This window comes from Megascapheus bottae, chromosome 4 (genome assembly GCF_031878675.1).
Source record: "Megascapheus bottae isolate mThoBot1 chromosome 4, mThoBot2.hap1, whole genome shotgun sequence".
Classification (NCBI taxonomy): Eukaryota; Metazoa; Chordata; class Mammalia; order Rodentia; family Geomyidae; genus Megascapheus; species Megascapheus bottae.
In genome coordinates this window covers 1,422,237-1,449,143 of record NC_143512.1, presented here as the reverse complement: position 1 = coordinate 1,449,143, position 26,907 = coordinate 1,422,237, and the positions used below count along the sequence as shown (strand labels likewise).

The following is a 26,907-nucleotide window of genomic DNA, read 5'->3' as shown; positions in this document are numbered from 1 at the left end:
AATATTTGGGGCTCCATTTTTGAGTGTGAATGCACTGTTCAAATAGAGCTGACATGGTTCTAGGTGATGTGAGGTATGAAGGAAAAATATGATTAAAGATAGTTATTCTAGCAGATATTCCTCGTGTTTTTGCATTGAGAGTAGGGATAGGAACACATCAGTTCAAGATACACAAAGGTACAGGACAGACCAGAAGCAGCACCACTATGGAAGCAGCAGAGTAAATGTAGCCATAATCTATAAACTCAAAATAGTTTCCTGATATTTAAATAAGACAAGTCATGGAGATTGAAAACAGAGCTAATGGATAATATTGATGATCTAAATGTGGAGCTGTGAGAGCTGTGGGAAAACTGCCATCATTTTACTAAAGGGAACGGAAAGTCGATATTGTATTGGACAGGAAAACGTGTGACACAGCAGTCACAGTGAGTGACTAACTTTATGACTGGTGTTCAGAAAAGAAGGAATGCAGGGAAACATGGCCATGGCAGGAGGGCTATGAAAAGAGCTTATTGATGTGTTAAATGAGATAAGATATAGGTCACTATGTATTTTCTAGAATGGAACAGAAAATGAGAGTTCCAAAGGAGAAAGCAATGACTTGATAGAACAATATGCATTTGGGATGGGATGAAATGGGGAATTGCCCTTAGAAAGAAATGTAAAAACAGCCCATCACTAGTTGAAGGAGAAAGATGTGGATCCTACACTGGTACTCTGCTGCCTCTGAATCTTCTTTCCACAAAGTCTGTCTTGGTGACAGTGAGGAGACACTATAGTTTTGACCAGAGAGTATGTGAATTGGTTACTTGAACAATGAGAAAATGAATAGAGTTGTGTGTTTTATTATGACAGCTTAAACACAATGGTCATTAATTTAGTATGACTCCAGTTCTCATGGTGTTGTTATGAACTGGCTGATGCGCTTGAGACAAAGACTGGGAATTGCCAGAATGCAATAAATTAAGAGAGAAATAAGTAATTGACTCTGATTGCATGGAAGAAGTTGGGAATGGTGGACCACAGTATTGTAGTTATATCTGCAGTGATCTGTGAACAGTAGAAGTAGGCTACAGGAAAAGAAGTGATGGAGAAGCTGATAATTTATTTTACTGTAGAGAAAGCAATTAATAATGTCTACTTACATATAAAAATATGCCAAGTGCTTGCCAAGTAGGTTAGATTACTGCTTTAATTTTCTCTTTCTTGAATTGTAGTCTAATAAAAGCTGCATCAAAATTAAATGTGCAGACTTTGTTAGACTTCAAGGTAAGAAAGTAAATTATTTAAAGTTGAAATTTCCCCTCTGTTTATATTAATTACTTCCAGAATGTCTTAACAATTTCTAAATCTTTTTTCATATATTTTTATTGTAATTAATAGAAAGAAATGTTACATTATATTCACCAGATAAAAGGTGCATTACTTCACATACATTGATACCCTTTCTCATGTCTTGGTCCCCATTTCCCTCCCAATTTCTGAATCTTAAAGAATAAAAGTTCATTAAAATTAGCTAGGCAGGGTGACTCACACCTGTAATCCTAGCTACCAATGAGGCTAAGATCTGAAGATCGTGGTTCCAAGCCTGCTTAGGCAATCAAGCCTGTGAGACTATCTCCAATTAACCACTAGAAAACTGGAAGTGGCTTTGGTGCAAGGGGTAGGGCAGTAGCCTTGAGCTGAAGAGCTCAGGGACAGCGCCCAGGCCCAGAGTTCAAGTCCCACAATAAACAATAACAAAAATTAACTTAGCTTCTGAGCCAGAAGAAACATTAGACATTCTTAAATATGATCTATAAATCAACATGAGAAAATGGAAGTACATAGAATTTGAAGACTTCTGGTCACATGTTCATGAGCGGTGACACCAGGACTGAAATCCATGATTGGCAAACCCAAGGGTTCTGTCCTTTTTATACTGCCACCATGTGCAACTAGCAGGCTTTCTGTAGCTGGCTGCCATGAAAGAGCACAATGCCAAGAGATCACTTAGATTGTCTTTGGATTTGAGCAGATGTTTCATTACATTCCATTAAGTAAGAATTTAACTATCTCCTTAATTTTCAAATGGCTGATTGTAATTATATGCAGCTAGTATATAGTTTCTGTTTGTTTAGACTATCCCTCTGAACTATATTTCTGTGCATTGAATCAACAGTTTTCAATTATCTCTAACCATGTTAATAGGGCATATGTGCATTTCAGTTCCAAGATATTTCTGAGCTTTTTTAGTTAATAAATAAAGTAGATGAACAGGATTTCAAAGATCACATTTCTAACTTCTTATATATGATTCTAGAGCTAGAATAAACTTTGTATCTTTCAGTGTATTCATCAATGGAATGAGACTGTTCAAAGCACAGGACATTGAAAACAGATTTGTGCTAAAATGTATCTTGAACAGAAAAGAGGAATAATAGCAACATTATTTCTTTTCACAGAAACATATTAAGAGCAATTGTGGTAACACAGGGAAGTTTAAAACCAGTGTTTGGCATAGATTTTTTGTTGTTTTCTGTTTTTTTAGTGTTGATGTATGGAACCAGATTGACAGTAGTAAATGAGGAAAAGAAATTTAAAAAAATTATCTAGCATTGCTAGCTATATGTTTTTTTGTTACATCTTCAAGCCCTGGCTTTTTCTCTCTAGGCTGGTACTCTTCTACTTGAGCCACTGCTACATTGCCAGCTATTGGTGGTTAACTATAGATAAGAATCTCACAGACATGGGCTGGGATGTAGCTCAGTGGAAAAGTGCTTGCCTAGCAAGTTCAAGGTCCTGGGTTCGATCCCCAGTGCCAAAAAAAGAAAAGACAAAAAAAAAAGAATCTCACAGACTTCTGCATGTGCTAGTCTCAAACTGCTTCAAATCTCAGCTCTCACCTAGGATTACTAACAATCAGGCTCAAACTTAAAATGAAAATGTAACTCAAATTAAACTAGTTCACTCTGCATTTGCATTACCTTGTTGATGTCAGCTCCTATGGGATATGAAAATTTTCCATCCTTAGCTGGAAAATTCTCTCCTTTAAAAGGAATTATTGTCAACTGAAAGTAGTAGCTGAAGCCTGCTACCAGGCTACCTATCACCCAGATAAGACAACTAAGATAAATTTTGATTTCCTTTCATTAAAAGGTTCTTTAATGAGTGTTCCTTTATAGAATATTAGAATCTGTATACTAAAAACTCATAGCTCATGAGCTATCTAAGACTAAGCTAATGGAAATGTAAAATCAACTGGTTAGAGATTTCGACAATTTAGGTCCTGCTGGGCAAAATTTTATAATTGTTGACCTGCGTGCTTTTTCTTTCTTTTCTTTTCTTATTTTTACTTTTTTGCCAGTCCTGGACTTGAGCTTAGGGCCTGAGCACTGACCAGAGCTAGAGTTCTCCCACTTGAGCTACAGCACCACTTCCAGCTTTTTTCTATGTATGTGGTGCCAAGGAATCGAACCCTCATTTTCCTTAACTTGATAGGATATACATTAAATTCTTGACTTCATTCTCCCCATTTGTAAATTTTCACTAGTCTACCACTCTCCCTTTGACCTACCCCATCCCTTACATGTATGTTTTCTTAGGATCAGTCATTAAAATACTACCTTTACTTACAAACAGCTTCAAATATACTTATAAAATAATTGTCTATTTTTAGAATTCTAAAAACCATCTTAAAACTATTTCAGGGCTATTGTACAGTTACTTTGGCACTTCAGAAGTGTAAATCAGAACCTATCACTAAAGACTCAGTTTTGAACATGGCCTAGTGGTAGCTTGCTCACCTAGCATGCATGACGCCCTGGGTTTGATTCCCCAAAACCACATACACAGAAAAAGCCAGAAGTGTTACTGTGGTTCAAGTGGTAGAATGCTAACCTGAGCAAAAAGTGTCCAAGGTCAATGCCCAGGCGCTGAGTTCAAGTCTCAGAACTGGCAAACAACAACTCAGTTTTGTTATCCTAGCTACTCAGGCAGATGGGATTTAGAAGATGACAGGTCAAGCCAGCCCAAGAAGAAAAAGGTTGCCAAATTTCATCTCCAATTAGCCAGTCAAAAGCCAGACTGGAGGCCTGGCTCAAAGGGCAGAGTATCAGTGCCCAGGAATTTCAATCCACAAATCTGATACAGTGATACAAGTGTGTCATTCGAGCTATCTAAGAGGCATAATTAATAGGACTTTATCAGAGTCCAGCCTCTGTTAAAACTACAAAACCCTATCAGATAAAAGACTAAAACAAAAAAGACTAGGGATATGGCTCAAGTGGTAGAACACCTGCCTACCAAGTATGGAGCCCTGAGCTGACCTCCAGGTTACTGAAAACAAAGACAAAATTTGAAAGAAAATAATGATCCAACAACTATTCTCTTCCTGTGGGTCTAAGTCCATCTAGCCTATCATCTTCACAACCTTAGCAGTTCATTGTGGGACCCTCATCATTGCTTTCTTTGTCCACTCATGAACAATAAGGAAGTAACCAAGCCTTGAGGTCCACACTGGAAACAACCTCCTAGTAGCAGGTGATTGTGCGATCAAAGAACAACTTCAAATGTGTATAGTGGGTTCCTCTTTGCATTTAGAAGTGCTATTTCATATACATTTCAAAATAAATGTTAATCACCAAAGTAAATCAGGAAAATATAATTATTCTGCATCATTTTACTCAAAAAATACAAAATTTTGTATTCTATTTCCCTCAATAGAATAGAAACATTTTATACTGCTGTCAGTTCTTAACAAGCTTGATTTTTCAGTACATAAGTGATGATTGATGAAGTGGAGTTGGAATCAGTTACTCTTCTCTATAATTACTCATTTAGTTCATAATTAAGTTTTCATCATTTTAGTGAATCCAGCATTGAGTTGAATGTCATGGAACAGAATACATTCATATCTTAAATTAAATGTCTGTATTTAATTCACTCATTTCTGTACCAAAGATCAACTATGCTGCTACTGTTGCTGGAAGAGCCAAAGGCAAATGTTTCCTGATCCCACAGAAATACCTCACTATCCTACAGGGCTAGACCACTGGATACTCTCCATATAATTGTGATTATAGAAAGCATAGATTAGCATTTAGCTTATATATAGGTAAAAAGGCTATGATGCAAAGTATAATGAATAGAAATTAAGAAAAGATATGTTAATAAAAGTATAAAGAAAGTCAATTCATGATGCTTCATGTGTAATAATTCCAGTGCTCAAGGAAAATAGAAATTTAAAGTCAGGGACTCCCATTAAAATATTTATGTACACAAACATGAAAAAATTCAATACAGTTATATATCTACTGTGTGAACAATGAAATCCAGTTTTGCAAATAAAGAAAATAGTGATTTTTAAGTCTAAACCCAAACCGCGAAGAAATGTTTTAGAGATTTGTGAAAAATGGACACAATTTTTTGAAAGTTTCTCCTTTTAAAGAAATTACTAGCCATTCGCGGTGGCTCATGCTTATAATCCTATCTACTCAGGAGGCTGGATCTGAGGATCAAGGTTCAAAGCCAGCCCAGCACAAAAGGACCTGAGACTCTGCTCTCCAATTAACCTCTAGAAAACAGGAAGTGGGGCTTGGCTCAAGGCGAGGGCAGTAGCCTTGAGCTGAAGAGCTCAAAGACAATACCCAGGCTGAGTTATCACTAACATGTTCTGAAATTTTATATTTGGAATGTCTAATCATGTATAGAGAACTGTAGTTATTCTTATTTCCCAAGAATGTGTTTTTGCATTTGTGATGCAAGCACTAGAAATGAAATCTACCTAGAGGTATTTTATTATGAAATATTCATTATAGAGTTAGTTTAGGCCACAAGAAAAAAAAGGTAAGATTTTGTATGTGAATGGAAAAGAAAGTTCAGTAAAGATAAATCTAGATTTTTTTAACTATCTTAAGAAATAATTATCTTCAAAACATCCATACAGAGTACCCCATGACTCACTTAATGAGAATGACTTTGAGTGAAGTTTATTTCCATATATTCTCAACAGCTTCAGATCCTCAGGGTTCAAGGAAAAGGCCAGCCAGTAACTCCTTCACCTCTATCTATGCCTATAGCATTGTCAACAGCATTGATTGCACTTGTAGATATTGCTGTTAGATGCTAAAGTGGAAATTTCTTGAGTTGACTGGGTCATAAGAATAAATAAAAGAAAGCAAGCAACATTTCCATACAGCTCTAAGATCTCAACTATATATTCATAGGTGTAACACATGTGTAGCTGAGTAATACATCTTTCCTGCTTCTACTATTATTTCTTAATATTTATGTATTTAAACTTGGTACTAAGATTTGAACTCAGAGTCTTGCACTTCTTCAGCTTGCTCAATGGGCCAGTGGTCTACTCTTAAGCTCTGCTCCAGATTGGCTATTTTCTGGTTATTTTAGAACCATATTTTATGGACTTTTCTGCCTAGAACATATGAAATTAAATATTGGCTTTTGGATTCTCATTCTTATGAGAAGCTAGGATTACAACCATGAGTCATTGCTGCCTGGTTATATTACTTTTGATCAACTAAATTCTAAAAATTGGATTAAACTTGCCCTGCCAGAAACATCTAATGTGATCTTCATGAGTGTGATATAGAAGAAATTGTCCCAATTTATGCTGTCAGGCCTTGCCTTTAGGAGTTTTTTCTCTTTGTGTCAATTGTGGGCCTTGAATTCTGGACCTGGGCACTGTCCCTGAGCTCTTCAGCTGAAGCCTACCACTATACCCCTGGAGCCATAGCTCCACTTCCAGTTTTCTAGTAGTTAAGTGGAGATAAGAGTCTCACAGACTTTAGTTCACAGGCTTGCTTTGAACCTCTATCCTCAGATCTCAGCCTCCTGAGTAGCTAGAATTACAGGTGTGAGCCACGGTGCCTTGCTATGTTTTTATGATTTCTTAAAACACCATTAACATATTCCTAAACCCAAGCTGATACCTATATTTTCCTTACTATACTAATCAGAAAAGATTTTTCAAAAGCTTAATATATTAGCTCTTCTGAGGAAAAAATGTGCAATAGAATTAGTCATGAGTGACATGATTTACTTATTCTGTGAGTACAAATATTCAGCATAAGCTTTTTGAATTATTTCTCATTATCATCCCTTGTGTGCTATAGCTGACAAAATGTCACTATTGAAATTAGTTGAGACAATTTTGTTCTGCAAAAGGGTGTCTTCAAATTGTATTTTGAAGCTAATATTTGTATTTCATAAAAGTAATATTTACTTTAATTGAACTTTTTTCATATATTTTTATTGTAATTAATAGAAGGGTTACATTATATTCACCAGATAGAAGGTGCATTACGTCACAAACATTGAAACCCTTTCTCATGTCTTGGTCCTCATTTCCCTCCGCCTACCCCCAGCCCTCATCTTGTTTTCCCCCCTTCCCTATCCTATTTCAAATAACTAAATAATCATATATACAATATATCAGATAACCAGGTAAAATACTATAACAATATGAGAAAACCAAAGGACAGCAAAAGAGATGAGAGATAACGTAGTACATTAAGGACAACAAAAGATATGGCTTTTGTTTCTATATTCTGGAGGTCCTTTCATTTAGCATCATACTATATGGCCTTATGTATCTAGGTTTTGCTCTATTGTAAAGCTCTGCTACGAGAGTCCAAGGTTACTACTGATTAGGACAAATGAGGGAAACCATCGAGCTTATGTTCTTTTGAGTCTGGCTTACTTCACTTAATACAATTTTTTCCGAAGTCTTTCCATTTCCTTACAAATGGGCAATGTCGTTCTTTCTGATAGCAGCATAGAATTCTACTGTGTATAAATATCACATCTTATTGATCTACTCATCAACTGAGGGGCATCTTGGTTGGTTCTATATCTTTGCTAAGGTAAATAGTGCTGCAATGAACATCGTTGTGCTAGTGGATTTAGTATGTCCTTTTTAATTGCACTTTATAGTGTTTAACCATAATCTTGCAAAAGTAATACATAGGTTATCATTGTATGAAGTTTCCATGCTATCCTTGTAACACATGCACAAACTCATAAAGGAGCTGCTGAAGCAAAAGAAACTAGAAGGTAATTACCAAAAAAGTTATTCTCCTCAAATTTTCTATTATGTAGTTTCAAACATAGGAGGCCCATTTTTCTGTATGCTTTTTTTTTAAATAAGAACATAATTTTTTTATTTTTTTATTGTAATTAGTAAAAGGGTTACATGATATTTGCCAGATAGAAGGTACATTAATTCACATACATTGATACCCTTTCACATGTCTTGGTACCCATTACCCTCCCCCACACACCCCCCACCTGTCTTGATTTTCCCCCCTTCCCTATCAAGTTTCAAATAACCAAATACAAATAAATTCAATATATCAGATAACAAAATGAGATACTATAACAATATGAGATAACCAAGGGACAGCAAAGGAGATGAGAGACAACATAGTACATTAAGGACAAAAATCATTCATTATATGGCTTTTGAAGAACATAAATTGTTTTTGCTGTTAGTAGGCCATATGCAAAATATAAGTTGGTGGATATTGTGCTTTGAGATTATTTGTTTTAATGCTCACTCTGACCTGTTGCAGAATTGCCTGTACTGTCCTCTACATGTTTGCTTAGGCATGAAAGATTGCTTCTCCTCTCCAAGAGAGCATCAGGTCTCCTTGCTTTGTATGCTGCACAGACCACATGAGTGGACCTGTAATATGTAGCCATAAGCCATGTAGGTGCAAAGAACTAGCATTCTTCATTCTAGCCTAGCTACATTTGTAAGTCCTAATGAGAAGCCGCCTCCATGTACAGAGGAAGTGCTATTCTACTTCCATTGTCTAGATGTATGAGTTCCTGAGGGGAACTTTTAAACTTATGGTTGGAGGCACTGCTCAAGGCCTTTGCCATCACTGGCCTTCAGTGCATGTCTAGATACTACAAAAGATACAATGCCTCCCCTGAAGGGAAAGAACTGTGGCCTGTCAGGCACTTTGTTATATGTATTAAGCTTGCATACCCTCTACCATATTCTACCAGCAGGCTAAGATTGCTACAAAAGGGAATCATCTGACATCAAGAAAAGACCCTTAAATATGCTTATTCTTTGACTTGGTTACCGACTTTCTTTTCCTTTCCCTCACTGAAGGCAAAGAAAAACTACTTCAAAGTAAGCCAAAATAGTCCATACTCTGCATCCATTCTTTCCTGCTGACAGCCCCTTTCCCTGGTAATTGAGTAACAATGACCCTTATGGCACAGCCAAGTCTTTCATGTTTGACATGACCAGCATGAATGTTCTCAGCTTACTAATTACCACCTCTAATGAAAATCACAGGTCCCTAAGTAACAGACCTTATGGCCAATGGCCAATGGCCTCAAGACTTGTGATTTCCATTTAATCCTTCATGAACTTCTGATTTTAAAATTGTTGACAGATTAAGTCACCTTAAAATATCAAATGCTAAGTTAGATAAATTATTAAATCCTTACAAATACCAGTCTTTTTATTAACAGGAAATATATTGTAGAGAATTGAAAATTAGCACACATATTTTGCTAGAAGTTTTATGATAATAGTAGCATTATAAAAAAGTTTATGCAATCAAAGCCTTCATATGGAATAATAGAAGACCCAAAATAGCAGAAATCTGTAGCAGGAAAAACAGTGCTGGAGGAATATCAATACCATGCATCAAACTCTATTACAAAGCCCTAGTAATCAAAACTGCTTGGTACTGGCATAAAATAGGACTGAGGACCAATGGAAAAGAATAGAAGACCCAGAAATGAATGTGCATGCCTATGGTCACCTAATGTTTGATTAGGAAGCCAGAAAACAAATGGTGCAGGCAGAATTGGTATGCATGAAAATGAAAATAGGTCCTTATACATTACCCTGCACCAGATTCAATTCCATATGGATCTAAGACATCAATGTAAGACTAGATTCTCTCAAAATTCTACAGGAAGGAAGGGAGGTATCACTAGGGCTCCTAGATGAAACTTCCTAAGACTCAGAATCACAGCAAATCAAATAAATTCTGGATAAATGGGATTACATCAAACTGAAGAGTTTCTGTATGGCAAAGGACATAGCATAATAAGTTAATAAGTAGAAAATCTATACATAATATGAGAAGATCTTTACTAGTTATGCATCAAACAAGGGCCTCATATCTAAAATGTACTTAGAGGTCAAAAAAATTAAACCTCCCCATAACAAATACTCAAATAACCCAATTAATAAGTTGGCTAATGACAAAGACAGACTTTGCCAAAGAAAACATAAGAATGCCCAACAGACACATGAAGAGATATTCAAAAACTCTGGTGATAAAAGAAATGCAAAATAAAACAATATTAAGATTTTACCTTATCTCAGTTAGAATAGCCATTGTCAAGAAAACTAACAACAATAGATGTTGGTGGAAATGTGGGCAAAAGAGAACACTATTAAACAATGGTAGAAATATAAACTTGTTCAACCACTTGGAAAGCAATATAGAACTTCCTCAAAAGACTAAACATAGAGCTTCCCTATGACCCAGCAATCCCACTCTTGAGACCACAAACCAGGCCACACTAAAGCCACCAACACAACCATGATCTTTGCATCATTGTTTACCATAGCAAAGATATGGAATCAACTCAGATGTCCCTCAGTAGATGAATGGATCAAGAAAATGTGGTATAGATACACAATGGAGTTTTATGCTTCCATCAGAAAGAATGGCATCATTGCCTCATTCAAAAGGAAATGGAAAAACCTTGGGGAAAATTATACTAAATGAAATAAGCCAGTTCCAAAGAAACACAGGCTACATGATTTCTCTATTTATATGATTAAATTGTACCTTTAAGCTAGAAATCTACCCAATGTATAGTAAAAGACAAATACTTGCACTTGGATATGATTAATTAAACAGTACTCTAAATATTCACACATTGAGGACAAAGGAGAATAATCTTAGGAAATAATCACAAAGACTCAGTAGCTGTCTGCATATATAATCATATAAAACAATGCTTATCAAAATGAACTTTATTATTTGCAATTTTTTTGCTGTTTTTCCCCTTTCATTAATGATTTTGATTTCTGTATTCTTTGTCATGTATGTAAGTTTATCTGATTTGGAGAAAAGAAAGGAAAACACAGAAATGGTGGACCAAAGGGTGAACCTATTCTGCTAGACACTATGTTGTAGAACTATACAATTTGGGTGCGGGGAGAGGGGAAGAGTCAGGAAGGGAAAAACTGGGAGAAAAAAAGGGAGGGTGTGACACTGTTTAAAAGAAAATATAGTCATAACCTGGCTTACGTAACTGTAACCTCTCTGTACATCATCTTTACAATAAAATTTTAAAAAATAAAAAGTGTACTTATAGAACTAAGCAAAATGAATGTAGCATACAAATAGCCATTATCTCCTAAAGCAAGCCTCTATTGTTGCAGAGAAAAAAAAATGATTTTTCTACCCAAGTACTTGCTGGTGGCTCATGACTGTTAATCTCAAGAGGCTAGGATCTGAGGACCAAATTCAAGGCCCAACCAATGCAGAAAAGTCCAAAACTAGTCCAAAGCTAGTTAATCATAGAAAAGGTAATAGTAGAAGGGTGACTCAGTGGTAGAATATCATGAGTCCCCAAGTTCAAGCTACATTTTTAGTGTGTACACACACACACACACACACACACACACACACACACACACACACACACACTATAAGTTTTCTGATATCTGGTAGTAGATGCTAGAAGTTTCATGATTTATTTTAGAGTAAAATGTCAATTATCTCGGAAGGAAAGACTTCCAGAATTCTAGACATCTTTTGTGCTTTTAAGAAAACTCACCACATTGTGTGGCTGGAGTCGGCCGCCCGTGTGTGTTCAGGCTCTCAGTCCCAGCACTCGCACAGCGGCTTACTGCCTCGCAGTCTGCCGTCCACAGCTAGCCTACAGGACCGCGCTCACCACTGACACGCCGCGCGTCTACATAGGACGCCTGAGCTACAGCGTCCGGGAGAAGGACATCCAGCGCTTTTTCAGCGGCTACGGCCGCCTCCTCGAAGTAGACCTCAAAAATGGGTACGGCTTTGTGGAGTTCGAGAACTCCTGCAACGCCGACGATGCAAGGAGCTCTGCGGCGAGCGCGTGATCGTGGAGCATGCCCGGGTCCTAGCCGGGATCGGGACGGCTACAGCTACAGAAGCCGCAGTGGTGGAGGTGGATACAGCAGTCGGAGAACCTCAGGCAGAGACAAACATAGACCAACTGTTCGTACAGAATACAGACTTATTGTAGAAAATCTGTCTAGTCGTTGTAGTTGGCAAGATTTAGAGGATTTCATGCGGCGAGCAGGGGAAGTAACATATGCAGATGCTCACAAAGAACGCACTAATGAAGGTGTAATTGAATTTCGCCCCTACTCTCGTTCAAAATCGAGGTCCAGATCAAGTTCCAGAGATTAACTTAGAACTCTTAAGTTCTTTGCACACTATACAGAACTTTCCTACTTGCTTAGGCAGTTATTCTTCCATGTTTATACTTGGCCCCTTCTGCCAGAGGATCTCCTGAAAACAGGGGCATAGAATTTGATTTGTGGCCAAATTTGATGAAAAAGATGAGGTTCTAAAAAGATGGCATGAAGTCACAGACCCTTTCCTCTCCCTTTGTAGAATTAAGACAACTTTGATTTTATAGCTTTTGAGCTAAAATACCTTTTGTAAAGATTAAGCTCATTTAGATTTTTTTTAAAGTATTTCAGCGGGATCTGCTGCAGGAGTTTTTGTTTTATTTGTTTGCTTATTTTTTAAATTAACTTTCAAGCTTTGGATACGTCAGGCTTTAGAGGGAGAACTCAATTTTCAATTATGTTGGCTTTTTATAAAGCTTGAGTTATGTAAGATTTAAATAAAAGTTTGCTACCAAGATGATTGCCTTATTGAATAGGTTCACTGTTAAATTCCTTTACACACTGGCATCTGCTATTTGTGGAGACAGAATAAATTCTTCTGTGTAAAGCAAAGCAAGCTCCAGACCAGCAATCAATTATTCAGTTTGGATAACATTGTGCTATTAATCAGATTTGCCAAAGTCTTTAATCTGCCCCTTTTAGAAGTTGAGTTAAAAATAGGTATTTTGTAGTCTCTGTTACACAGTTTTTGCCTAAGTATAACTTAAAAACTAGTGCTTGGGTTTTGTTTAGCTAGTTATTCCATGTCCTGGAAGTGGTTAGAATTCTCAGTATAGTTTGGTCCTTACATATAATGGAAGTAACCTTTGATAAGAAACTTAATGTTCAGAGTAGAAAAGCACATCCTGAAAGGTCATTATGCTTAACAGGCACTTAAGAGACCATTTGGTATAGTCATTTGCTGGTAAAGTCGAAATCTTCCTAGTATTCTGTCCCCTTTGTGGTTAGTGGGGCTTTGTGATGGATGATTGGATCATCCTTGTAGATTTTATACTTTTGTGTGGTTTGAAAAACAATGATGAGTTCATCAGACTTTTTGTACTACATGAATGAAATTAATATTATGTAAACCAAATTACATGGCAAATTTATAGGAATGAGAGGTTAGCAATTAGTCGATACATACAGCAGTTCAAGAATTGAATTAAATGAAATCCCTTTGTTCAAATACTTAACAACTTCATCTAAAAAAGTAATAGTTGGAGGTGGAGGTGTGACTCATGTGGTAGAGCACCAGTGCTGAGCAAAAAGCCAAGTAATAAGAGTATGAGGCCCTGAGTTCAGGTCCCAGTACTTGCACACAAGAATTATTAATCCTAGTCTGAAATCAAGATGTAGATTGATTGGCTTGGGTTTAATACCTTCCTAGGATCTGCCAGTATGTAAGGTATCAAAAGTTAAGTTAGAAGATGTAGGATTGATTTGTAGGATTATAACCAAAGGTCATGCATAGAATGAGGCTGAGTAAAAAAAATAATAATAAGGTATCTAGGTAGGTAGATACCAATCACAGAGTAACTAAGAATACCTGGTAAAGAAGACAAACCATTATAAGAAATTTCTCAGCTACCTGCAAGAAAGAGAAAACCTTGAAGGCCTCACTTTAGGAATAGTACTGTTCCATAAGTTGCTGCTGGTCCCATTGTCTTTCCTTGAATAACATAAGTGAGTTTAAGAGAACAAAACTCTCTAATTGTATTTCACTATTTTGCCTGTCCAAAGAACAGAAATGATGGCGCTTAAGAATTGGCTTTGACAAACTTCTTTTATTTTCAGGGAAAGAACGGAAAAACTTAGCCACAGCCTTTTAAGGGGGAGAGGGCAATATTACAGTGAAATTTGGCTCTCTAAAAGTATGCAACGTCTTCAGCTGGGCTTTCTGTTTATGTGACATTACATGGCGAGAGACATTTGACTACATTGTTAGCCACCCCAGTTAGTGGGTGGTAGAAATTTTTTCTAGTAATGACAGGGGCAAATTTCCCCATGTGTAAACTTAAGTCATTGGATGTACAAACCACCATACTTAAATGTTGGCCTACTTGAGAACGTGGAGTTGACTGATTTGAAATACCTAGTTCCTTGCTTTAACTAGTGAGCTGATTTTGGAGACTCAGCAACATGCCACACAGATCAGTGGCTGATAGCACAAGAGAAGTAAGGAATGTCCCACATCCCCAACCTGTACTTGATAGTGTTCTGGATTATACCACAGTGTCTTTATGGCCAGTTTTGAGTCCTACCCACTCCTTCAGCATTTATGTTCCCACTCCTGTGTTACTGCCTTTCATCTTGGATACTTTTTCCACTTTGTGTTAACCTATTTTACACTTTATCTCAATAAAATGCTTACTAAGAAAAAAAAAAAAAGAAAACTCACCACATATGTTTAATGCGCATGGGCTAATACTAAAAGATGACCACTGCAACAACAGATCAATTAATATCTTGTCATCTTGTATCATCATTATCATCACTTTATAGAGTAATACTTCATACTCAACTTCTAAGGGAAAAAAATTCCCTTAACCCTAGCCATACATTTGTTATACAAATAGCAAATTGTATCATCTTCATTGGTGTAAAATTGGCAGAAACAAAAATTTATTTTAAATATCCTACTATTTTATGTATGAACAGTTCCTGAATATATTTCATAAAGACGTATGATAGCATTTTGTTGTATGTTTATTTGCTCTTTTCAGGAGAGAGGAAGACAATAGTGTCCTGCACAAAAGTCATGAGCAAAAATATCAGCATTGTGGACAACAAAAAATGCAAATACTTAACAAAGCCAGATCCACAGATTCGAAAGTGCAATGAGCAACCGTGTCAGACAAGGTAATCGCGTTCTGAAACATCACACTGTATCCTATTCCAAACACTATCACAATCACTTTTTCTTTTTTTTTATTTATTTGCCAGACCTGGGCCTTGAACTCAAGGCTTGAGCACTGTCATTGGGCTTTCTCAAGGCTAGAGCTCTACCACTTGAGCCACAGCACCACTTCTGGATTTTTTCTATGTACGTGGTACATACATAGAAATCGAATTACATTGAAATGAAATACACAGAAATACATAGAATCGAACTCAGGTCTTCATGTATGCTAGGCAAGCACTCTACCACTAGGCCAAACTCCCTGCCACAATCACATTTTCTTGAGAAACATATAGCTGACAATGTACCAAATTGTAAAGTAATTATAAAAAACAGTTAAGGATGCTTAAGAAGGTAAAGCTAAAATTTACAACTTTGACTTAATTCTCCATACTGCTATAATACCTAAGTGAGGAGGAGTGGTTTAAACTTTAAATAATTTTAAACATTTGTTGCCTTGTATTACTGCTTTAGAACTCTGGTTATTTGGTTGAATTTAGCTATTTGCCTTTGAATTCTCTGAAATGAGAAAAAGAGTTGTTAGAAATTACCAGACATAAATGAACCAAGGTAGGACTGAACAGGGCCCAGATCCTAACAATAACGGCCTTGAATCTGACTTTGTGACCTGGTATATTGTATATATGTTTGTTTGTTTATTTGAAATAGGGGAGGGGGAAACAAGATAATTAGGAGGTGGTGGGAGAAGGGAAACAAGGACAAAAACATGAGAAGCGATATCAGTGTTTGAGAAGTAATGCACTCACTACCTGATGAATGTAACTATAATCCATCTGTGCATTACCTCGTCAATAAAATAATAATAATAATAATAATAATAATAATAATAATAATAATAATGGGCTTGGGGACATAGTCTGTCTCGTTCTTCTGGCTGTATAACACTGAATTCTTTGTATAAACTTCCTAATTCTTAATATCCAATCATTTGTTTCCTTATCCCCTTCCTATCTAGGGATGCTGGGTTTGACCTTACTGCCACTTGAGACACACCTTCAACCACTCCCCTCTTTTTTTCTTTAGTTATTTTTAATTTATCTATTTTAGATAGGGTCTTGTACTTTTGTCCTGGGCTGGCCTACACTGAATCCTTTTATCAGTGGTTTTCTAGGTAGCTTGAATCGTAGGCATAAGTCACCATGAAAGTCATAGAATAAGATGGGATCTGACTTTGTACTCAGGTCACCCTTAATCTGTTGTCCTCCTGAGCTCTGCCTCCTGTATGGCTAAGAGTAATGTGTGCTATTCAGTAATCTTATTTCGGACCTATGTCCTCGTTTCCACAGTGAGTACTAGGCAACAGAACAGAAAAAAGGATTTCATAAGGAGATAACAAAATAACAGTTTTAACTATCTACAGGTGGAAATGAAGAAAGCATACCTTTAGTAACCAAAGTGGAGCAAAGATTAAAAGTAGGGTATCTTTTCGGAGTAGCCTGACATTAAAGGTACTTATTAATGCTGCTGTCTGAAGGCTCTAAAAACTCAACCTGTTTCTTCATAAAAATTAATGCTAAGCATAAACAGGGTTCCACTCTAGTGTTATATACCCAGTACTTGTTTTAGAAATGGCATGATAAGAAGAATGTTGAATAGACTGATTGCTGTAACAAAGTGACAAGGATATTTACTTTAACTGACACTCTGGAATTTGTTGAAACTCACTCAGGCATAATCTTCAAAGCCTGGACAGAGAATTGATCTCCCTATCCACAGTCACTTCATCTATGCAACTATTCTGAATTTATACCTGCTGCATCTCAGATACATAAAGAATTTGTAGCCTTGCAACCCTCGTAGTTTGTCTCTTCATAATTTGCTATGATAAAGAGTAAATATGAGAGAACTTGAAGGTAAAATAAATAGAATTTCCAATTAAATTATTTTGTATTATTCTTTAAATAATTTGCTTGGAAAGTAGTCACATATGTAAGCAAAATTCACTTTCTTTGCTTCTCCTTTTATATGTGAATTCTATTAGTATTGCCTCACTGCAAAATTCATGTTTGGTTCAGCATATATAATCAATGGAATCCTAAGAAAGTTTGTTTGGTAAATGTTTTCTTCATTTAAAATGTTAAAATTATAAGAATTGCTTTGATATATGTTTTTATGTATTAATATACTTAAAACTGATTGTTAACTTTAACCTTTTTTACAACCCAATGCAAACAATTTCTCTAGAAGCAAATATATGCTTATTTAGAGAGAGAGAGAGAGAGAGAGAGAGAGAGAGAGAGAGAGAGAGAGAGAGAGAATTATTTACAAAAGGATGGACAAAATAAAGGATGTATTTAAAATAGGTATATGGAATCTACTCAAAAGAATTAATATACTTTTGTGTTTGTACTGGCACTGGAACTTGAACTCATGGCCTGGATGCTGACCCTTAGCTTTTTCACTCAAGGCTAGTGTTTTGTCACTTGAGTCAAATCTCTGTTTCCTGCTTTTTACTAGTTAATTGGAGGTAAGAGTCTTATGAGCTTCCCTGCCAGAACTGGCTTCAAATTGAAGTTCACAGATCTCAACCTCCTGAGCAGCTAAGATCACAGATATGAGCCATTAATTTAAAATGTACACATTGTGCCTTCCTGAGAGTGTGCTTTGCAACCTATCGCTGTGAGGAGGTGATCTAGTGAAGAACCTCTATGATACAGTGTAGTTAACAAGCAGGCTGACATAGTCAGTTACTATGCCCACAAGTAGGTGGCTTACACGGTGGAATGGACTGCATTTTTTTCCATTTAATGCTGGACAGATATATAAGTGGAACTTTTGGACTTTATCCTAAAGACTTTGGATCTTTCTAGTTTTCTCAATTACTAAAAATTTTCGTTGAGATTTCCTATCCATTTTAATAATTTAAGGTATAAATTTTCTTGTAAAATATTTATTAAAATATTTCAAAGTACCATTTATTTTCTACATCATATAGTTTTCCTGTGTGGAAGAAACAGTAAGTAACAGCTTTTCTAATGTACTGAGGTTTGCCATTCCTCAACCTAAACACTGGAGGGAGGAATACACAGCAGAGGCCATGGATTTCTCCTTCACTATCTCAGCAAGCTGAAAGGAAAATGCCTTGGTAATGACTTGAAAGGTCTGTTTGTATCAGTATAGATGAACTCTAAAATACTCAATGGTTTTCCTTCCTAAGAATCTAGTTTATATTTTATTACCTCATCTTAAGCCTTTTTAAAGTAAAAGAATAAAAGTAAATTATCATTATAAGAATCTTAAAATTGATTTATTTCAACTGTGAGATTCTAAATGTACATGGAATCTTTGCAACTGTGTCTCCCATGTTCTACAACTGGAGGGAAAGATTCATAGATTTAAGGTATGAGAATGTTCTGAATATTCTTTTTTTTATTGTAATTAGTAAAAGGGTTACATGATATTTGCCAGATAGAAGGTGCATTAATTCACATACATTGATACCCTTTCACATGTCTTGGTTCCCGTTTCCCTCCCCCCCACACCCCCCACCCATCTTGGTTTTCCCCCCTTCCCTATCAAATTTCAAATATCCAAATACAAATAAATTCAATATATCAGATAACAAAGTGAGATACTATACCAATATGAGATAACCAAGGACAGCAAAGGAGATGAGAGACAACATAGTACATTAAGGACAACAATCATTCATTATATGGCTTTTGTTTCACTATCCTGGAGGTCCTTTCAATTAGCTTCACATTATATGTCCTTATGTATCAAGATTTTGCTCTATTGCAAATCTCTGCTAGTAGAGCCCAAGGTTTCTACTGATTATGACGAATGAGGGAAACCATTGAGCCTAAGTTCCTTTGAGTCTGGCTTACTTCACTTAATATGATTTTTTCTAAGTCTTTCCATTTCCTAACAAATGGGGCGATGTCATTCTTTCTGACAGCAGCATAGAATTCCATTGTGTACAAATACCACAACTTGTTGATCCACTCATCAACTGAGGGACATCTAGGTTGGTTCCATATCTTTGCTATGGTGAATAGTGCTGCAACGAACATTGTTGTGCTAGTGGGTTTAGTATGTCCTTGTTTCTGGATGGTTGGGTAAATACCAAGTAGTGGGATTGCTGGGTCATAGGGGAGTTCTATGTTTAGCCTTTTGAGGCACTGCCACACTGCTTTCCATAGTGGTTGAATGAGTTTGCACTCCCACCAACAGTGTAGTGGTGATCCCTCCTGGCCACATCCCCTCCAGCATCTGTTGTCATTCGTTTTCCTGATCCTGGCCATTCTAGCTGGAGTGAGGTGGAATCTTAGAGTTGTTTTGATTTGCATTTCTTTTATGACCAGAGATGTTGAGCATTTCTTCATGTGTCTATAGGCCATTTTTGTTTCTTTTTCAGAGAAGACTCTCTTTAAGTCTTTGGCCCATTTTTTAATGGGATGGTTGTTACTTTGGAGGTTAGTTTTGGAGTGATTCAATTTTTTGAGTTGTTGATATATTTTAGATATGAGGCCTTTGAATGTTCTGAATATTCTATATAGTAATATAATACAGTCATAATATTCAATACATATCCTATGAAACTAAGAAAATTGAGGGGAGGGGGTTCAGAAAAATGGAAGAGAATGATGATAGCATAGATGAAGATGCACTGTATTTATAAATTGACTTGTCCTTTGCACAACTATAGAAAGATGATAAAAAATATTACTGGACAATGAAAAATAAAGCTAAACTAAAGAAAATCGGGAAGATGAATATTTCCACTAGAGGAATCCAGAGTAAAACAGTAAGCCACAATCATACTTGAGAAGCTAGTAAGAACTTGTAAAAATTAGTAACATACCATGACTGTTGTGAGAATTTCCCTCTAATGAAACAGAAATGTAAAATCACACACAAATAAAAGTTATACTAGGCTGTACTGTGAATCAAAATGTGACTCATTAGTTTGTTAAACCTACAAAAGCTAAAGCTATTTTTGTGAAATAGAAAAATCTAAACTTCCTCTCAAAATAGTTAGTGCCAGGCCAGGTGTCAGTGACTCGCATTCATAATCTTAGCTGCTCAGGAAGCTAATATCTGAGGATCATAGTTCAAAGTTAACCTTAGCAGGAACATCTTTAAGACTTATATCTCCAAATAACCAGCAAAAAACTGAAAATGGAGCTATAGCTCAAGTGGTAGAGAACTAGCCTTGAGTTTACAGCTAATAGATTGCACCCGGGCTTGGAATCAAAGTTCCAGGAGTGGCACAGAAAGAAAAAGAAAGATTTTCTGAACAGCTATTAGGTGCATGGGGTATGCAAAAAAGAAGGAAGTTTGGACTATATCTTTTTTATTTTTTGCCAGTTGTGGGGACAGAACTCAGAGTCTGAACACTGTCCTTGGGCTTTCTCAAGGCTGGAACTCTACCACTTAAGCCACAGCATCACTTCCAGCTTTTTGCTATGTATGTGGTACCCAGATATGCAACCTGGGTCTTCATGCACACTAGGGAAGCACTCTTACCACTAGGCCAAATGCCCAGCCCAAGGGTCTATGCCCTTGAATAATTTATTTATACAGTAAAAAGGAAAGGAAGATCCATTCTTTTTTTACTTGTATTTTATTGTCAGGGTGATAGGTTACAGGTAATGGGGACATTACTTGTTGAATATTGATACCCTTCCCATGTTTTCCTCCTATTTTCCCTCCCCTCACTCCCTCTCAATCATCTTGTTTTTCCCCTTCCCTTCCATATTTCTAATAAACATATATACAATATACAAGGTAACAAAGTCAGATACAGTAACAACATGAGATAAACCATAAGGGGAAAAAAGAGAAAAGAAATACCTTCATATAGTATATTAAGAACAACAAGCACAAAGATAAACCTCTTGTTTCCATATCCTGGAGTTCATTTTGCTTAGCCTAATCCTATATGAACGTAGTTCATAGTACATAGTACATCATACAATCCTATATGTACTTAGCTTTTCTTGATCCATTCGTCTACTGAGGGACATGTGGGCTGGTTCCATGTCTTAGCTATGGTGAATAATGCTGCAATGAACATTGCTGTGCTAGTTGCTTTAGTTTGTTCTTTTTTTTATGGACATTTGGGCAAATGGAGTGGGAGTCATAGGGAAGCTCTATCACCATACTACTTTCCAGAGTAGTTGAATGAGTTTGCACTCCCACCAACAGTGTAGTAGCGATCCCTCCTGGCCAAATCCCTGCCAACATCTGTTGTTATTAGATTTCTTAATCATGGCCATTCTAACTGGAGTGAGGTGGAATCTTAGAATTGTTTTGATTTGCATTTCTTTTATGGCCACAGATGTTGAGCATTTCTTCATGTGTCAATTTTTCATTCATATTTCCTCTTCAGAGAAGTCTCTCTTTAAGTCTTTAGCCCATCTTTTTATGGGATGGTTGTTTCTTTGATGATTTATTTTGGAGGGATTCAGTTTTTTGAGTTGTAGGTTTATTTTAGATATGTGGCCCTTGTCTGTTGTATGGCTACTGAAGATCTTCTCCCACTTTGTGGGCTTTCTACTTAACTTGCTAGCTATGTCCTTTGCCATACAGAAGCTCTGCAGTTTAATGCAATCCCATTTTTCCAAACTTTCTTTAATTTGTGTTTCTGAGCCTTTATTAAGACAAGTTTGACCTGTGCCAAGAAGTCTTATGGTATCTCCTATTCCTTCCTGAAAAGTGTTCAGGGTATTTGTTTTTACCTCAAGGTCTTTGATCCATTTGAAATTAATTTTGGTGCAGGGTAATATATAAGGATCCAACTTTAGTTTTCTGCAGATACCAGTTCTGCCAGCAGCATTTGTTGAAGAGGCTGTCTTTCTTCCATCCTACTTTCTGGCTCCCTTATCAAAGCTTAGGTGGCCACAGGTATGTGGGTTGATTCCTGGGTCTTCAGGTCCTCGGGACTGTTCTTGTCCCAGTAGCAAGCTGTTTTGATTACTATAGCTCTGTAATAGAATCTGAAGTTTGGTATTGATATTCCTTCAGTACTGTTCATTTTACTGTCTTGTTTTTGCTATACAGGGTCTTTTATTATTCCATATGAATTTATGAAATTATTATGATATGTCTTTACTTACTTAAACTTTATGTTTATTATGTTTAGTTGAACAAAGGTTTTCTTTTTCTTTTCCTTTCTTTTCTGTGCCAGTTTTGGAGCTTGAACTCAGGGCCTGGATGTTGTCCCTAAGCTTATTTCCTCAAGATTAGCACTGTATCACTTGAGCCACAACTCTATTTCTGCCTTTTTGGTGATTAAAGGGAAAGATAATTCTTAAGAACTTTTCCTTCTCAGGCTAGTTTAGAACTGAAACCCTCACATCTCAGCTTCCTGAGTAGCTAGGATTACAGCTATGAGCCACCAGTGTCCAGCTAGGGTTCATTTTAGCATATCAATTTATGAACCCAATACATGTGCTCAAGGTCACCCATTCCATTATTCTCCCAATTTGGGTAGACCTTACTTAGCTACATAGTATTACCCTGATGACTACTTTGGGTACAAATATGTTCATGTGTTAATATATGTGTGTTTCTGAGGGAACAGATCCATGAATGAAAAGAATAATGGAATTCTGACAACATGAAGTGGGGCCATGTTATGATTTCAGCCTGTCACTCCATGTATATAATCATATGAGTGCTAGAAAGAAGTATGACTCTAAGGCCCATATCTCTCTGTCTGGAAGCGTATGTCTCCACTCTTTGGTAAATAATTATACCTCTGTATGCTCAGTTTCCCTTTCTAAAATTGGTAAAGATCATTGTGTCTAATAAATAGGGTTATTGTTAACATTCAAAACTCAAAAAATGGAAACAACTTCTAGACATTAGCAATTTTATCCTTAGTGATACCTCAGTATTGATAATATGAAGAGCAGTACAAGAAAGCATGCAAAAAGACAAGGGAAGAATAAAATGTATTCTTATTATTATATATATAAACAAGGGGCTGGGAGTTTGGCCTAGTGGTAGAGTGCTTGCCTAGAATGCACAAAGACCTGGCTTTGATTCCTTGGTACCACATACATAGAAAAAAGTGGAAGTGGTGCTATGGCTCAAGTGGCAGAGAGCTAGCATTGAGCAAAAAGTATCCAAGGACAGTGCCCATGCCACTGAGTTCAAGCCCTGGGACTAGCAAAAAAAAAAGCACATAAGAAATAATAAGACAAGGGCAGGAGTTTGGCCTAGTGGTAGAGTGCCTGCCTTGTATGCATGAAGACCCAGGTTCGATTCCTCGGTACCACATACACAGAAAAAGCCAGAAGTGGTGTGGTGGCTCAGGGTACAAACACTAGCCTTGAGGACAGTGCTCAGGCCCCGAACTCAAGCCCCGGGCTGGCAAAAAAAAAATAAAAGAAATAATAAGGCAATAAAAAGCATTGTCGTCTTGAAGAAAATTAAATGCCGGTAATAGATGATACAAAGTCATTGTGTGCCTCTTTTTTTCAGCTCTAGGCATGCCAGATACGTGGTAGGTAGATATCCCTTAAATTATTTTCAATGGCTCTAACTCATTCTTTTTTTTACTTTTAAAAATTTACTTTATTGTTATTATAATGGTGATATATAGAGGGATAGCATGAGTCAGTTAGTGAGTACATTTCCTTTCATACAGAGCCTTCTGTTCCCTCACTCTCTTCCAGTCCCTCCCTCCCATGAGATCTAGCTTTCTTGATGTATATATAACTGGGATTAGAAGACATATGGTAGGATAAAATTACCTGTAAAATAAGCTTTGATGCAATAACAAAGTTGATTACAGTCTGAATAATAACTCTGTACAACTACTTATAGTTAATAAACAATTGTAAGAAAATGAAGCAGGAAGAAACCTGCATTTGGTTTTACTTTCATAAAATTCCTTTAGCACATAAATGTTACACTCTGATTGTTGTCTTTAATGTACTATGTTATCTCTCATCATTTTTGCTGTCCCTTGATTATTGCATATTTCTAACTCATTCTTTACTTTTAGATGGATGATGACAGAATGGACCACGTGCTCACGAACTTGTGGCAAAGGGATGCAGAACAGACAAGTGGCCTGTACCCAACAACTGAGCAATGGAACTTTAATTAGAGCCCAGGAGAGGGACTGTGTAGGACCAAAACCTACCTCTGCCCAGCGCTGTGAGGGCCAGGACTGCATGACAGTGTGGGAGGCAGGAGTTTGGTCTGAGGTGCAGTACTCATCCACTTTCCTTTCCTTCTCTCCACTTAACTAGTTCACAGATATGTTTTATCCAATCTAGCATCTCTCTGTAGAGCAACTGGTATTTTCTTGTATTAATTGTGCTCAGATAATTTTGAAAATAGGGAAAGATATTTACTCTTTATTCTATAAATATGGTTTCAACATTTTGCCAAAAAGAACTACCATGTTGTCCAGACAGAAAAGAATTTATTATGGGGACTTCTGGCCCACATGGGGTGGAAGTTTGCTCAGAAATGGGAAGGAGACACATCTAGCAGGATTGGGGTTGTTAGAGTCAGGGAGGGAAGGAAGAATGGCCAAGTCATATGCTGACCTGTTATCCTAGAGTCTAGGAACCTTCCTGGTATGAAGGAGATATGATAGGGTGGTCCAGGATGTGACCTTGGAGAAAGGGGAGTTAACTACCCCCAGGTGTGCCAGTCACCTGGGCAAAGTAGGTGTCCTGTGAAGACTGCTGGAGGCAAACAAGGACTCCCTCCTTCGTCCTCCCCCACCCCCCATCCCTTACCCAACAATGATAACAATCAAAGGCAGTGTTATATTCAAATCAGAATTCTCCTTTTTTCATGGGCTTACTCTGATTACATTTTGGAGGAAGCACACATTAAGATGAAACAAAGGAAATCTTTTACTTTATATTTACTATTCTGTGTATGTATACTAAGAAATGTTTCACCATTGTATAAATACAGGAGAAGACATCCTAGCAAAATTAAATAGTCTACCCCAAATCCTACCTAAATATTAGAGCTGGGGTTTGAACTAAGGCTCTTTAACTCAGTGTACCACACTCAATTTGCAGTGTGCAATATTGGAGATGGTGTTCACACAGATCCATATTGAGACATTCTCTGCACTTACAACAGAATAGACCATTTGTTCATTTCTTTCAATAATAATATGCATGACTCACAGTATATATTCACTGCTTTTTGTGAAAGCATTTGATGTGAGGTAGTAGATGCATGCACGTATGCAAATATACTCACATTTATATCTTCATACGCACATATGGAAAGGCATGTAAATGCCCACAAAGAGCAATATTATTCACATATTTATTTTCAAACGTTAAATAGATGGGGGCTGGAGCATGGTCTAGTGGTAGAATGCTAGCCTAGCATACACAAAGCCCTAGGTCCAATTCCTTGGTACACAGAAAAGGCTGAAAGGCTAGAAGATTTCAAGTGGTAGAGCACTAGCATTTGAGAACAGAGAGCGTCAGGCACAGTACCTAGGCCTTGAGCTCAAGCCCCAGGACTGGCAAAAAAAATAATTAGATAGAAAATTATCTGTGAAATAAGTAGCTACAATCTTAAAAATAAGAGTAAGGGTAAAACAAATTAGGCAATTCAATTACCAAATATTCTGTGTGTGTGTGTGTGTGTGTGTGTGTGTGTGTGTGTGTGTGTGTGTGTGTGTGTGTTGGTACTGGGTTTAACTCAGGACCTGGGCACTGACATATTAGTAATGACATATAATTGATTTTTCCATAATGAATTAATCAGGCTATATTATTTTTCTCATATTATCCTATTACTCTGTATGCCTGAAACCACTTACTTCAAATATTGACTTAATCATCATATGACCTCTTATACAGCTGCTTAGCCTGATTCTGCCTTTAAAGTTGTCTTTTATTTTCTCTTAGCTGGTTTCTATGTTGGTGCTGGGATTATGAGAAATGACTCAGAACCAGTACATAATATAGTTTATAGTCTGTATCTCAGTCACCAACTGAATCCAGACCTTTTAATGTCATCTTTCAGTGCTCAGTCAAGTGTGGCAAAGGTGTTCGTCATCGGACAGTGAGATGTATGAACCCAAGAAAGAAATGTGTCCTCTCTACCAGACCGAGGGAGGCTGAAGACTGTGAGGATTATTCAAAATGCTATGTGTGGCAGATGGGTGACTGGTCTAAGGTGAGAATGATTCATCTGTTCCCATTCATAGGTTTTAATAATGCCATCATTACCCACATTCTGTACATATGGAGTTTGAAAGGAACGGTGAACAGACACCAAGATCATGGGGCAGGGATAAATTTAAATTTATCTCTCTGTGATTATGATCCCTTAGAATGGCATTAAAAAGATAAGTAAAATAAAGGGGTCAGTCGCATGGCCTAGTGGTAGAGTCCTTGCCTAGTATGCACAAATCCCTGGGTTCAATACCTTGGTACCACATACACAGAAAAAGCCAGAAGTGGTGTTGTGGCTCAATTGGTAGAGTTCTGGTCTTGAGAAAGCCCAAGGACTGTACCCAGGCCCAGAGTTCAAGACGCAAGTCTGGCAATATAAATAAATAAATAAATAAATAAATAAATAAAGTTTGTATTTACCACCATGCATG

At 36.9% G+C, this 26,907-nt stretch overlaps 1 protein-coding gene and 1 pseudogene across 1 annotated transcript in view; both read left to right on the top strand.

Annotated features, from left to right (window-relative positions):
- Adamts19 (ADAM metallopeptidase with thrombospondin type 1 motif 19) overlaps positions 1-26,907 on the top strand; it is a 239,548-nt gene that overhangs the window by 187,539 nt on the left and 25,102 nt on the right. The window contains exons 19-21 of the mRNA XM_090331069.1: positions 15,160-15,295; positions 24,316-24,520; positions 26,325-26,477. Coding sequence (XP_090187195.1) covers positions 15,160-15,295; positions 24,316-24,520; positions 26,325-26,477 — 494 coding nt within the window. The remainder of the gene's footprint in view (positions 1-15,159; positions 15,296-24,315; positions 24,521-26,324; positions 26,478-26,907) is intronic.
- LOC150063866 (serine/arginine-rich splicing factor 6 pseudogene) lies at positions 54-12,449 on the top strand (annotated as a pseudogene).